Source organism: Trichechus manatus, unplaced genomic scaffold (genome assembly GCF_000243295.1).
Source record: "Trichechus manatus latirostris isolate Lorelei unplaced genomic scaffold, TriManLat1.0 scaffold00057, whole genome shotgun sequence".
NCBI classification, from domain to species: domain Eukaryota; kingdom Metazoa; phylum Chordata; class Mammalia; order Sirenia; family Trichechidae; genus Trichechus; species Trichechus manatus.
This window is the reverse complement of record NW_004443993.1, coordinates 1,352,411-1,367,176: the sequence shown is the minus strand read 5'-3', so window position 1 is coordinate 1,367,176 and position 14,766 is coordinate 1,352,411. Positions and strand designations below refer to the sequence as shown.

At 53.1% G+C, this 14,766-nt stretch overlaps 1 protein-coding gene across 1 annotated transcript in view; it reads left to right on the top strand.

The window, feature by feature from the left end:
- Positions 1 to 14,766, top strand: part of CARM1 (coactivator associated arginine methyltransferase 1) — a 43,573-nt gene that overhangs the window by 22,462 nt on the left and 6,345 nt on the right. The window contains exons 2-8 of the mRNA XM_023733189.1: positions 4,517 to 4,642; positions 6,126 to 6,232; positions 7,207 to 7,311; positions 10,053 to 10,163; positions 11,432 to 11,609; positions 13,998 to 14,088; positions 14,300 to 14,381. Of these exons, the coding sequence (XP_023588957.1) occupies positions 4,517 to 4,642; positions 6,126 to 6,232; positions 7,207 to 7,311; positions 10,053 to 10,163; positions 11,432 to 11,609; positions 13,998 to 14,088; positions 14,300 to 14,381 (800 nt within the window). The remainder of the gene's footprint in view (positions 1 to 4,516; positions 4,643 to 6,125; positions 6,233 to 7,206; positions 7,312 to 10,052; positions 10,164 to 11,431; positions 11,610 to 13,997; positions 14,089 to 14,299; positions 14,382 to 14,766) is intronic.

Sequence of the window (14,766 nt, the reverse complement as noted above, 5' to 3'; positions counted from 1 at the left end):
ATTTCTGGGTTAGTGCTTGGAGGTGGGACACAGAGACACTCGAGGGCTGGAGGACCTTTCTAAAGCTTGGGGTCTCTAAGAACTGCTTCGCCCTCAAGTCCCCCCCCCCTTCCATGGCTCACCCACACTTGGGTGAGGAAGAAAGTGACGGGAAAGAATGGGCACCAACCTTTGAGTCTGCCGGGAAGTTTCCTGGTTGGACAGGACCACAGCCAAAGGGGATCCTAATTGCCTCTGCTGGGTCCAGGACCCCCTGCCTGGGGTGCCATTCGGGAGCCGGGAGGCAAGTTTACATTTCTATCTGACTGCAAGTCACCCTGGACCAGACACTGAGCCAAGCCCACTTGTCCACTAGAAGGGACATAGTAATACCATTTAAGGACCCATCCTAATGGAGGGAGGGAGGGGGAAAGGGGAGAATGGAACCACAGAGGGAACAGCATGTGCAAGGGCCTGGAACCTGGCCCATTTGGGGTGTGGAGTGTGGTGGCCTTGGAGAAGGGGCTGGGGGTGGAGAGGCTTGAGGAGTGAGGATGAGTGCAGGTCATGCAGGGCCTTGACTGCCAGTCTGAGAGCACAGACTTGTCCTGGAGGCTTTTACAAGCAGGGAGGAGCATGATCCAGCTTTGTTTTGGCTTGTCAAACATTTACTGAGTGTCTCCTATATGCCAAGAACTTGTTTGGTGTATAGCTATGCCAATCAGAAAATGCTGGTCCCGTGGGCTTTGCTGCAGATATGATGGACAGATCACTGTCCCTCAGCGCCGACTTCCCTGGCCCAAGCCCAGCCCCTGCTGGATGCAGCCAAGCTTCCCTTGGCCACAGATCCTTGTGGTCGCCCGCCTGGCGCCAGGTTGGAGGGGGACGCTGAAGGCAACTGGTCGGGTTGCCAGGCTGCTTCGTAAACAGTGGCCCTCCTTGGGTCTGCTCCCTATCACCCAGGCACAGCTGATTGATTGGCTTTATCTCCTGCCCCAGGAGGGGTGTGGGCATGGGCATACTGCCAAGGCTTGGGGTCCCTCACTGGCACTTACTTGGAAGCACCTTGTCTTGTGTCCCCATGGGTGCAATGTGGCTGTGAGCCCAAGCAGTCACCTGTCAGTATCCTCTTCCCTCCTGTCCATGGTCAGGAGGTTCGCGCCATGCGCTCCCCCCTACCCCACCCCCCAAAGGGTAGCACCTGGCTCCTGGGATGTGAGGGGGTCTGGCAGAGCTCTGGCCATGGCCCAGGGAGCCCTCCTCCAGAACCTGGCCCTTGCCAATGTCTAGTGCTCAGACTGCACAAAAGGAGAGCAAGTGAACACTTATGGGCCCTTATCTGGACTCAACAGTTGGGAACTTCTTTTTTATTTTTTAGGGTGAAATTCACATAACGTAAAGCGTTTTAGAGCGTTCAATTCAGTGGCATTTCATACATTCACGTTGTTGTGCAACCACCACCTCTATCTAGTTCCAAGACATTTTCATCACCCCAAAAGGAAACTCCATACCCATCAAGCAACCACTCCCCACTCCTCCCTCCCACCAGCCCCTGGCAACCACATTCACTTTCTGTCTCTGTGGATTTACTTATTCTGAATATTTAGTACAAATGGAATCATACAGTATGTGATCTTTGTATCTGGCTTTTCACTTAGCATAATGTTTTCCAGGTTCAGCCACATTGTACATGCCACATGTAGTATATCAGTACTTTATTCCTTTTTATGGATGAATAATACTCCATTGTATGGATATACCATATTTTGTTTATCAAGTATCCGCTGGTGTGTTTATCAGACATCTGTTGATGGACATTTGAGTTGTTTCTACCTTTTGGCTATTGTGAATCATGCTGCCATGGATATGTGTGTACAAATATTTTCTTGAATACCTGTTTTCTTTTTTCTTTTTTTTTGGTGTATACCTAGGAGTGGAATTGCTGGGTCATCATATGGTAATTCTGTGTTAAACTTTTTGAAGAATTGTCAAACTGTCCCACAGTGCCTTCACCATTTTACATTCCTACCAGCAGTGGACTCGGATTCCATTTTCTCTACATCCTGGCCAATACTTGTTATTTTCCATTTTATTTTTGTTTTTAAATTATAGCCATCCTAGTAAGTGTGACGTGGTACCGTATTGTGGTGTTGATTTGCATCTCCCTAATGACTAATGAAGTTGAGCATCTTTTCGTGTGCTTGTTGGCCATTTGTTTATCTTCTTTGGAGAATTGTCTATTCAAGTTCTTAGCCCATTTTTAAATTAAGTCGTTGTTTTTGTTGTTGAGTTGTAAGAGTTTTTTATATATTCTGGATACTGTATCCTTATTCGATATGATTTGCATATATTTTCTCCTGTTCTGTTGGTTGTCCTTTCACTTTCTTGGTGTAGTTGTCTTTTGATGCACAAAAGTTTTTAATTTTGCTGAAGTCCAATTTATTTTTTCTTTAGATGCGTGTGCTTTTGTTTTGGGGCAGTTCTCCTCTGCCCTATAGGATCACTATGAGTCAGAATCAACTTGACGGCAGCAGGTTTGGGTTTTTTTTAATCTAAGGATCCATTGCCAGATCTAAGGTCATGAAGATTTACATCCCTGTGTTTTCTTCTAAGAGATTTATAGTTTTAACTCTTAAATGTAGATCATTGATCCATTTTGAGTTAATTTTTGTATGTGGTGTGAGGTATGGGTCCAGCTTCATTCTTTTGCATTTGGAGATCCAGTTGTCCCAGCACCATTTGTTGAAGAGAGTGTTCTTTCCCCATTGAGTGGTCTTGGCACCGTAGTCAAAAATCATTTGGCCAAAGATGTATGGGTTATTTCTAGATTCTTAATTTTATTCCATTGGTCTGTGTATCTATCCTTATGCCAATACCACACTGTTTTGATTACTGTAGCTTTGTAGTAAGTTTTGAAATTGGGAAGTGTGTGACGCTTCCAGTTTCGTTCTTCATTTTCAACTGTATTTTTTAGCTGTTTGGGGTGATTGGGAACGTTTTGCCACATTTGCACTCCTGCTTCTCTCTGAGCCTGTATCTCGTTGTTTGTTTGATGACATTCGAAAGCCAGTTGCAGACATCATGAGAGTTCACCCCAGATACTTCGCATGTGTCTTCCAAGAACAATGGCGTTCTCCTTCAGAACCACAATACTGTTGTCACATCCAAACAATTTAAAATCACCTCATGTACAGTTCATACTCAGATTCCTCCGGTTGCCTTTTATAGCTTTTTAAACTTTTTAAATTGGGCTCTAGTCCAGGATCACACTCTGCATTTGATGGCCTACTGTCTTTAGTCTCCTTCTCTCTAGAATAATTCCAGCGATTTTTTGTCTCTCCTCACATTGGCAGGCAGGCTGTCTTGCAGAATGTCCCACAGTCTGGAGTTGTCTGTTGTTTCCTGTGACTCTGCTTGGGTTATAGTACTGCACAGGTGCTACCTGTGTTCTGCTGCACGCATCAGGTGGCACACATCGTGTTGGTTTGCCCTGTGTGGCCAAGGGGGGGTGCAGCACATGCTTGTTGAATGAGTGAATGACTTATCATGATGAAGCTAATGATGGGCACTCTGATACAGTGCTTCCTGTGTGCCAGACACTCTAATGAGTGTATGTAAGAACTTACTGAGGAGCCCTGGTGGCTCAGTAGTTAAGTGCTTGGCTGCTAACTGAAAGGTCAGCGGTTTGAACCCACCAGCTGCTCCCTGGGAGAAAGATGTGGCAGTCAGCTTCCGTAAAGATTACAGCCTTGGAACCCCTATGGGACAGTTCTCCTCTGTCCTGTGGGGTCACTATGAGTTGGAATCAACTCAGCGGCAATGGGAAGAACTTACTGGATCCTTGCCCCACTATCATCCGCATTTGACAGATAGGACAGCTGAGGCTCAGAGAGGCTAAGTGAGCTGCCCACATCACACACTAAGTAAGAGGCATAGGTGGGGCATGGACCCACACAGTGTTCACACCTCACACTATGGAAATGCAAGGATGAAAGGGCTCAGCTAAAGAAAGCAGAGGCACCTCAGGGAATTCTTTCGTTGACACACCTCTTGGTCACACCCACTAAACCCACCATGTGACAGAGTAGGTTTGTAGAATGAATGGCTGACTTCATCAGCTAGGCCCGGGCGCCCTGCCAGGTTCCCGTAGCCCCTCTGACCTTGTCGTGGTTGCCCTTTTCTTGCCTGTGCCTCCTTGGGGACCAGGGCTATGCCCAGTGGACCCACGGGGCCTGGCACCAGGAGGTGTTCCCCGAAAGAATGTTCTGGCAGAGGTGTCCTGCATTGGGTGGCCTTCCCAGCCCCCAGGCTGGGCCCCACTGCACCTGGGCTCCTGGTCTCAGCCAGGACCTTGGATATTTGTCCTCTACCTAGACAGTGAGCTCTTGAGGGCACAGGCTGAGAGGGCAGGTTATGAGGTACCAGGAAGAATCTGGGGGCTGGTGAGAGAAGGGAGGGTGAGGGGGCGGGGGCACGGCCTTGACAAAGTCAGCCCCAGGGACTTGCCACCTCACATCAGTACTCTCTTCTCTCATAGATGAAGATGTGTGTGTGTTTAAGTGCTCTGTGTCCCGAGAGACGGAGTGCAGCCGTGTGGGCAAGCAGTCCTTCATCATCACCCTGGGCTGCAACAGCGTCCTCATCCAGTTTGCCACGCCGAATGGTGAGTCCCTTCTGCCCCTGGGACTTCAAGACAGGGGCCTCTGGGGCCTGGTTAAAGCATGGCCCAATCCAAACCCAAGGTCAAAAAGCACATTCCCACATGGAAATAGACTCACAGTAAGAATCCATTTCCACTGCCTGGAATACTCTACCCAGACCCCCCCCACCGCCCCCACTGGTTCCTTGTCCCCTCCCCCGAGAGGCTTGTCCTGACCACGCAGTCCCAGCAGCTCCCAGGCCTCCTGAGGGAGCTTGTCAGGGAAGTGAGGCTGTGGCCAGAGATAGCTGATGCAGAGTGGTGAGATCTTAGAGGTGGGCGGAGGATTTGTTCTGAGTGCAGAGAGAAGGCTGCCTGACTTCTCTGGGGGGCACGAGCGGACCCACGAGATGCCTGAGGCGAGCTGTGGAGGGCAGGCATGCATGCCACTGGATGAGGTGGGCGCTAGCTGTGGAGGTGGGCTGGAGATGGAAGGCTGAGCAAAGGGTGTACTCACTGGAGTCTTTTGGTCGGCGCAGGGACGAGGGCGGTGGAGAGGTGACATTGGAGAGTTTGGCCGTCTCTAGCTTTTCCCAGGAGGCTTTCTTACCTTGTCTCCATGCCCCCACAGAGGTGTCTTCCAGGGCCCAGATGAGCCTTGGACAGGCTACTCATGCGGCATCGCAGAAAGGGCTGGGCCCGGCGGGCTGTCCTCTGGCTGAGGCGTTGTTACGGGTGCAATCTGTTTCTTTAAGTACATAAATAATCAAAATTCACTGTTTAAAAAAATACATGCCAGGGTTAAGCATTAACAGTTGGTAGTATAAATCCTTCTAGTTCTAGTCTTTTTCTATTCTATGAATATTTAATTTTTTTTAAAGATCATATTATTAATACCGTTCTCTTTTTTTACTTGCTGTGATGTTGAAGTCATCCCTGTGCTGATCTGTATGGATCATTTTAAAGGGTTGCATAGCCCTCCTTCCTGTGGGCGGGATGTGGTTTGTTCTCTATGTGCTCTCTGTGGCCGATCCAGACTTTGAGGTTGCGCCTCTTGTGTCCACTGCCACGCTCCCTGCCGTGAGCCTCTTGGCGGACGTGCAGTAGTTTGCTGCTGGGGTGATTCTAGAGGTTTGCAGCCCGGGTCAGTATCAGGCACCCTTCCAGGCTTGGCCCCCTGCCCTTTAGCAAGGATGTGCCTAGACCCAGTCCCATGAGACCCACAAGTACACTCCACCCCAGAGCGTGAGACACCTGCCTTTGCCTTGTGTCAGTTACCAGTTGGCAGGCCTGACTGCCCTTCTTCTTTTCCTTTACATGTTAACATTGCTTTTGGGAAAAAGAAATCACCAAGTCCCACATGCTCCAGGTAGATAAGTCAGGATGTGTAGCCAGACAGGAAGAAGGCCACTGGCCTATTCGAACCCACTGCCTGGGATGGCCATCTGTGCTGGCTTCCTAGAGCGGGTCTTTGACCACCCCTCAGTGACCTGGCTTCCCCTTCCAGATTTCTGTTCCTTCTACAACATCCTGAAAACCTGCCGGGGCCACACCCTGGAGCGGTCCGTGTTCAGTGAGCGGACGGAGGAGTCCTCTGCTGTGCAGTACTTCCAGGTGGGTGTGGTGCCTACCCACACCAGGCTCCTCACCAACAGCCCCATCCCACCAGCCCGCAGGAGGCAGTGGTGCACCATGGCTCCTCAAAGCATGGGACAGGCATACCTGAGTCACGCCCTGGCTCTGCCCCTTACTAGCCGCGTAACCTTGGGCAGATCTCCTAGACTTGCTGGGCCTCAGTTTCCTCATCTGTGAAATGATGCAAGTGCCTGCCTGAGAGGATTGCTGGAAGGATTTAATTGCAGAGGAAGCTCAGGTTCACAGGAGTTTTCAATGATAATGATAGAGCAGTTAAAATTTATTGAACAGTATCACATGTCCGGGACTGGTCTAAGCTCTCTTACATGTACAGAAGCAGCTGAATTCTCCCAACAACCCTAGGAGGTAAGTACTGTTATTGTCCCCATTTTACAGATGAGAAAACTGAGGCTCAGAGAGGTTAAGTGACTTGCTCCAAGTCACACAGCTATTATGCAAAAGAGCCAAGATGGGAAGCCAGGTCTGCCTGATGCCAAAGCCTGTGCCCCTGCCCAGGTGCCACGCTGCCTCCTGACTGCCTGTTGTCTTACAGAGAGACACTGCACCTCATCTGCCTGGCGCTCTTGAGTTCTAGGGTTCTGTTTATCTGCCCCTCCTCCTCTTGGGGCCCCTAGGATGGGGCAGGTGGCCCCGGACCCCAGAACCCCACCTGTGGCAAATCTGAGTTCTCCTGGGTGGCATTTAGGTCCAGGCAGCCTGCAGCTGGGTCCTTCCAGCCACAGTGGCTGTGAGGGTGGCAGTGGCCCTCCTGCGGGCTGCCCTCTAGCTCCCTGCTCCCTCTCCTGGAGTAGCCACCGGGGGCCCGCAGAAGGCTTGCAGCCTCCCAAGTGAGGTCTGTGCCCCAGATGACCCCCCTCTGCTGCAGGGCCACCAGGGCCTGGGCCTTCTGTGCCACAGCGTGCCCTGCTGCCATTGGTGTGTCTCTGTTCCAGTTTTATGGCTACCTGTCCCAGCAGCAGAACATGATGCAGGACTACGTGCGGACAGGCACCTACCAGCGTGCGATCCTGCAGAACCACACTGACTTCAAGGACAAGGTGAGGGCCAAGCCTGGGCACCAGTGTGTGTGAGGACTGAAGCCCTGAAGGCCTCGGCTGCCAAGCCTGAGGGCGAGTGGGAGGGCCAGGGCCCTGGAAGTGCCAGGGAGGCTGAGCGGAGCTGCTGGGCCCCTCCTCCCCCTTCTCCCTGCAGTCATGGGCCTCCTGCGCCCCTTCCCTCAGCTCCCCCCCGCCTGCCTCAGGCAGTCAGTTACCTCTGCTTTTTTTTCTTTGATCATTGATTTTATCTTTTATTTTTTCTGATTACAAAAGTAAAGTCTACTCATTATAAAAACTCTGAACACAGTGTGTACAGTGTAGGCACGAAAGGCCTCTAGCACATCTCTTCAGAACAACCACTGCCAACAGTATAAAGTCTCTTCTTCCACATCTTCCCTGTCTGTATCCCAGCATATATTTCAGAATGACTAAATTTAATATATATATATACCTTTTTTTTAAAAAACAAGATTATATTAAGCATACTTTTCCTGCAAAACATTTGTCCCCACCTAATAGTGTCTTGGGACATCTTTCACATCAATGCGCGTGTCACAATACTTTCTCGTATAGTATTTCCCCACGTGCATGTGCCGTAATTTATTCACTCACTTCCCTAGTTCCTTTTAAATCTTTTTAATATTCTCAAGTCAAGTGTGGTGGTGGTAGTTGCTGTGGGCTCCGACTCATGACAACCCTACGTACAATGTAACAAAATGTTGCCTGGTCCATTGTTGGAACTGTTGTGTAGTGCCTTCCAGCCAGGGGGCTCATCTCCCAGCACTCTTTTGGACAGTATTCGGTTGTGATCCATAGGGTTTTCATTGGAAGTAGATCACCAGGCCTTTCTTCCTAGTCTGTCGTAGTCTGGAAGCTCTGCTGAAGTCCATCCACCACCATGGGTGACCCTGCTGGTATTTGAAATACTGGTGGCAGAGCCTCCAGCATCCCAGGAACACACACGCCATCACAGTATGACAGACTCGCAGACAGGCGGTGGAAGTAACGTAGACCCATGATAAAAAAGGGAGAAGAGTCAGTACACAGTACGTATGTTAAAAGGTGGAAGTTTACTTCTCACGTGTCCTGTTGCCCAGAGTTTGTTTTTGCTTTTTAACCACATTGGAGCCTGGTTTTTTCCTGGACATATCTTGGGTCCACGAGGACCTGCCGCATCTAGTGCCATGGCATTGCACCTCCTGCAGTGCAAGAAGCCCCTCAGGGCATTGGGTCCCAGTCCCTGGGCCCCTGTGGCCTGGGGAGGAGTTTTGACAAGCAGCGCTGTTGTGCACCTTGCTGTCTGCCCTCCTGGCATCCCGCCTTCCTCCCGGCCGCTGGTTGGAGCCATGCTAGAGTAGTGCTGGGGGTCCCGGAAATGCCTCCTCCTTCGGGGAAGTCCCTCCAGCTCTCCCAGGATGGAGATCCATGTCTTGGTTCAGCTAGAGCTCTGAGAGGTACCCTGGGGCGTTCCCCTAGCTATGAGCACTCTGCCCGGCACTGCGCCCAGAGCATTCCTCCTTTGGCACGCTCATGCCCATCACGTGCTCTGCCCATCACTGCCTCTGCCATGTTCCTGCCAGAAACATCAGTCCTGATTCTGCTCATGAGTGAACAGTCACAAAATCCAGAACACGGGACATTCTACCAGACACTGCCTGGACTCTTTGAAGACAGACAGGGAGTCCAGCTGCCCCAGGGCTTCGGCATCTACTTGCCTCAGCTGAGCCGCTGGCTGTTCTCCAGGCAGGGGTCAGCATGGAGCCAGGAGACACTGCCACCAACACCCCCCAGGGCCCTTTTCACCGTGTGAGGGCTGCAGAGGCCAGAACGACACCTCTTGGCTACAGCACAGGCTTAGGGGGAGCATGCCCTTCACCCCAGATGATCAAGCAGCCTGAAGCCACAGGGTGGAGGCCGAGTGGGAGCTTTCCCCAGAGAGCTGCTGCCTCATGTCCGCTTTATGGGCCTGGCTGGTCCAACTTGAGCCTCAGTGGTCATGCTGCAGGACCCTGAGGTGTCCCTGCCTGGTGAGCACTCATTCCCAGAGAAGCTGCGGGGACACTGTGACAGCGGGGTGCTCACCTTTCTGCGGAGACAGTTCACAGCCCAAACTGTTGCCTTTTTGAAACGGGTCCAATAATGAGCCTTTAGAAATCCTGTCCTACTGCCTTCTCATCCAGAACATGGGGCTCTCACGTGCTTGCAGGTGGTTTTCAAACTCCAACCTGTGGCCTCTGGCCCATGTTGAGGGGCAGCGAGCTGCAGGGCGGCACCTGAGGCCGAGAACTCAGGCTTAGCCATGGGCCAGGCCCAGGGGCTGCCTCCTCACTGTGGGAACCTGTGCAGGCTAGCCCCGCTGCAGCCTCTCCCTTCCAGTGCTGGCCCCAGGAGTCAGTGGGGTGACACAGCTCAGGTGCTTAGGCAGGGCCTGGCCCATGGCTCAGTCTTATTTATTTCATCTTCCTTTATTTTGACCAAGAGCCTGTGCAGGGCAGAAATTGAGAGTGAAGACAGGCTTGGCTGTAACCCTTGGTGCCACCATTCACCAGCTCTGTGACTCTGAGCAAGGGACCTCGCCTCTCTGAGCAGGAAGAACATCAACTGTGTTGAACGGTTTTGAACCATCTAGTCATGCACGGAGAGCACTCTGCTCAGTCAGCCTGGCCAGAGTGAGCCTGGTAAATGTGAGCACTGTACGGCTGCTGTCACCTCACCAGTGTCTTCTCATCTCCCCGCCCCAGATTGTTCTTGATGTTGGCTGTGGCTCTGGGATCCTCTCGTTTTTTGCGGCCCAAGCTGGAGCAAGGAAGATCTACGCAGTGGAGGCCAGCACCATGGCCCAGCATGCAGAGGTCAGTGGCCGGCTGGGACCCCACCCCATGCTCACCCACGTCCTTCAGCCCTGCACCCTGGCAGCAGTCAGGCGGGGGGTGGGTGGCCCTGCCAGGAGCCCAGGTCCTTTCAAGGAAGGCCTTCTGGGTTTCAGGAGGCCTGGCCCCTGGGTCCAGGGAGCCTAAGGATGTCACTTCTACGCTTTGGTCTCTACTTTGTCCCAAACCAGAGTGCTCGTGGGAAGGAGGGGCTTCCTGGGCCTGAGGTAGTGCCACCTCCATGACTGGCTGGACGTCTGCCGGGTTCAGGGGCCACTTGGGGTCTTTGGAGGCTGGCCAGCCTCGTGCTGCAGGGGGTGGACTGTGAAGTCACACAGCAGCCTGGGCAGCCCTGGGTGAGCAGCACAACCTCCCTGGGCCCCACTGTTCACATCGCCACAATGTGGACAACAGTGTTTGATCAGTTTGAGTGTCGTCTTTTTTTTTCCTTTTTCTTTTGGCACTCAAACCTTCCTTCAGAAGGCTCAAAATTCAAAAGTTATGAAAGGGTAGACAGTGAGAATGCTTTTCTCCCCACTTTCTGGCTCCCAACCACCTAGACCCCTCCCTGGAGGGAGACAGATAACAGAAAATCTTTCTAGAGAGATACCATGGATTTATCAGTGGACACGTACTTCCCCCCACCCTGCCCCCATTTCTCATAGAAGTGGCAGCATAGTGCCATCTTGCACCTTGCTTTGCTCCCTTTCTGCTGTGTCTTGGGGCTGTTCTGGGTCATGATTTAAAGACTTGCCTCATTCTTTTAGTGGCTGGACACACCATTGTCTCTTCAGCCAGTCTCCTATTTATGGACGTTGAGCCTGTTTCCAAATTTTTTCCATTACCAACAATGCTGCACCGACCCTTCACCATGTGTCCCCGCTCTCGCGGGCAACCGGCTGTGGGATAAATTCCTAGCCATGGAACCCTAGGGTCAGGAGATATGGCCAGCTCTAAGTTCAGTGGCTGTTGCGAAGTGTACTTGTACCCGTCTCAACTCCCAGTGATAGTTGCCCTCGTGGGGTAGAGGTGAGGGTCAGGGGCTGCGACAGGGGAGGCCCTGGCAGAGGGCTCTTGGTGGATGGTAGGGTGCTTATAAGGGAGGGCAAGGTGGATTTGGTGGCCAGATATGGATGGAGGCCCTCCCTCGAGAGGAGGGCTGCATTGGCGTTGGGGTCCAGCGAGGACCCTGTGGAGGATAGGTGCAGGGACCTCTCCATGACCCCTCTGGCCCGCCTGCCCGCCTGCAGGTCTTGGTGAAGAGTAACAACCTCACCGACCGCATCGTGGTCATCCCTGGGAAGGTGGAGGAGGTCTCACTCCCCGAGCAGGTGGACATCATCATCTCGGAGCCCATGGGCTACATGCTCTTCAACGAGCGCATGCTGGAGAGCTACCTCCACGCCAAAAAGTATCTGAAGCCCAGTGGTGAGTGTCCCTGCAGCACACAGGGGCGTGTGGGCAGCTGCCAGGCAGTGCCGGGTTGTGTCATTGGGAGTTCTGGGGGCTCTCTGGGCTCCGGGGCCAGGGGTGCACCCACCAGCATGTTTGGAGTTCAGCTCCCTCCTCGCCTGTGTTGGGGGCTTAGTGAGCAAGGGGACTCTGGGCCTTTGCCCCCGGCTCCCCAACCTGACCCCAGCTGCTGTAGCTTCAGAAGACCTGGGTCCCAAACAAGGCCAGATATCTGCCTGCCTAACCCCTCCCGGTCTGGGTGCCGAGCGGCCCCCTCAGGACCCCAGAGAGCTTCGGGGTTATACCTTCCATCACGTGCCTTGACCCCCAGGGACAGTCTCTGGCTTGGGATAGGGGTTGTGACAGGGTGCAAAGAATGTAGTTGTGTCCTGAGGCAGGCAGTTTCCCTGAAGGAGCTGATCTATCTTCCTCATCCTTCAACTGTAAACCTTTCCCTTACCTGCGTGTACTGCCCTGACAGGTCTCCGCTCTCCTGAGAGTCAAGGAGATATGGGGTGGAGGTTCATGTGTATGTGTGTATGTGTGTGTCTGTGTGTGTGTGTGTGTGTGTGTGTGTCTGTGTGTGTGAAGGAGGGAGAGAGAGGGTGGGGAGGTTGTATGTGTGTATGTGTGAGTGGGCGGTTGCTTTATATGTATGACTTTGGGTGAGTGGGGGATGGCAGTTGCCTAGTCTGCCCATCTGTCACCTGTTCATGTCACCATGCTTTCCTGTCCATGCGCCTGGGTATGGTCTGCTTCTGAGTCATTGGGTGACTGTTTATATCTGTGTATCTATGTCGCTGGGCAGCTGTGCACAGCCCTGAACATCTGCCAGTCTTTGTCACTGTGTGTCCACTTCTCTGCTCTGGTCTGGGTATATGTCTATGTGTGAGTGTTTCTGTTCGGGGAAGGGGTTGTATCTGTTTGCGTGTATATGTACATGTGGCACAGGAGGTTCCCAGCCAGGGTAGCAGGCAGGGGGTAGAGCACGGGAAGCAGGCAGATTGGTGAGGCGCCATGGCAGCCGAGTGACTGGTCTGTGGGGAAGCAACCACTTGGATCCTCTGCCTTCCCTGGATCCAGGTTGCAGGGGCCAGCCTGGGGCTCTGCTCCTAGAGGCGGGAGGTGGCTGCCATTTCCCTGCAGCTGTGCCCCATGTCCTGGGAGGGGGGAAGTGGAGGAACGAGGCTGCTCCTGGGGCTTGTCCTAGACCCGATTACCTCCCACTCTGTGCTCCTCCCCAGCAGCAAGATGCACAGGGTTCAGGTTCTGATGCCAGTGCAGTGTCCTCCCACTGGTCAAGGCCTGGGGCCAGCCACCTGCCCTCCCCCTGTCCGCCTGGAGAGGGTCTTCATTCTAGCTCAGAAAGCTCTTTGGTGGATTACAGGGAGCTTGCTCCCCAGCCGCACATCTCCTAGCCAGCAGGAGCCAGAGGTACCCTCGGGGCTGGGGGCACTATTCCCCGTGAAGTCCCCCAGGTGTCTAGTAGGATCCTCCTCCAGGGCAGGTGGCCCAGTGAGTGTCCTCTGAGCCAGAGTCGAGCATTTCTAGCCTCTGGTGCAGCCTGAAGCGGGCAAGGAGAAGGCAGCGTCCACAGGCATCTCAGGCCCTCTCTCCTGGAGAGGAGGGTGGGGGAGGCCCACATCTGGATGCCAGGTGATCTGGAGCCCTAGGCTCCCCGAGGGTGGACAGGACCTCCGGAGCTCTGTTTCTCCCAGCCACTGGTCCTGACTTACCCGTCTGTTCGTTGAGTCGCACAGATGGAGGACCCTGACCCCCTCCACTCTGCCCTTTCAGGGCACAGGCGAGACCAGCCTGGCCACAGGCCCACCCCGCCAGCCTGAAGTCTGTGCCAGAGCCTGGGCAGTCCCAGTGGTGTGGATTCAGCCTAACCCCTATCCAAGATCTGGCCTCAGCTAAGGTCTGCAGACGCAACCGGGGCCACAGCCACAGCCTGGGCCCTACCCTCTCTGTTTGGAGCAACTTTGTTTTGCTTTCCCTGGCTGCAGGACCGTGGATGACTAGAATCTGACAGAAATGGCCTAGCCAATGGGAGCAGTGCCCAAGTCCTGGGCCACCACTTCCTTATCTGTGAGGTTCTAGTAGGTCCCTTCCTGCTTCCCAGCCCTAGTAACGGGACATAATGACAGGTCCACCTGCCTCCCAGGATCATTGTCTAGATTCAGTGAGGCAGTGCACATCCAGTGCTCATTGTGGCCACTGGCTCTAAGTACTCTGTTTAATAAATGCTTGAAGGGCTGGGAAGGCTCAGGGTTGGGGGCCTGGGACCTTTTAGAGGCTCTGCCAGACCCTGCAGGATGTCCCGCCCTGATGCCAGCACCCCTTCCTGCCCTCAACTCCCAGGAAACATGTTCCCCACCATTGGTGATGTCCACCTCGCGCCGTTTACAGATGAACAGCTCTACATGGAGCAGTTCACCAAGGCCAACTTCTGGTGAGTACCCACATGTGTCCTGCCCTGGGCCTTCACTGAGATGGTCTCCCAAACCCCAGGTGGCCCTCCCTCTCTTCTGTTTTTCCCTTATCTTGAATAGTATCTGAAAGACTTGACTTGGAGGAGGACCAGGTGGGAGAGAAGGTAGGGCTACCCTACCTGCCTCTCCTGCTGCTGCTGACTTTGCTGTGGGCTGGGGGGCTTTCTGCAGGTACCAGCCATCCTTCCATGGAGTGGACCTGTCAGCCCTCCGAGGTGCCGCTGTGGATGAGTATTTCCGGCAGCCTGTGGTGGTGAGTGGGGCACCCAGGGCACTGTCAAACAGCGTTAGGGATGGCCCTGGGGTGATGGGAGGGGGGCATGGGCTTCACTGTCAGGCCTCATGCAGGCTGTGTTGCCTTAGGGAAGTGACTGCCCCTTTCTGAGTCCTCGTTTCTGCCCCTGCACAGAACTCTCTGCCAGACCTGTTTCAGAGTAAAGAGGCAATGTGTGTAGAGCACTTAATGCACAGTGAGCGTGCAATAGATGTGAATTCTTATTAGATGAATTGCTTTTTTTTTTTTTATTGTACTTTAGGTGAAGGTGTACACAACAAATAGTTTCTCATTAAACAGTCAGTACACATATTGTTTTATGACATTGGTTAACAACCCCACGACATGTCAACACTCTCCCTTC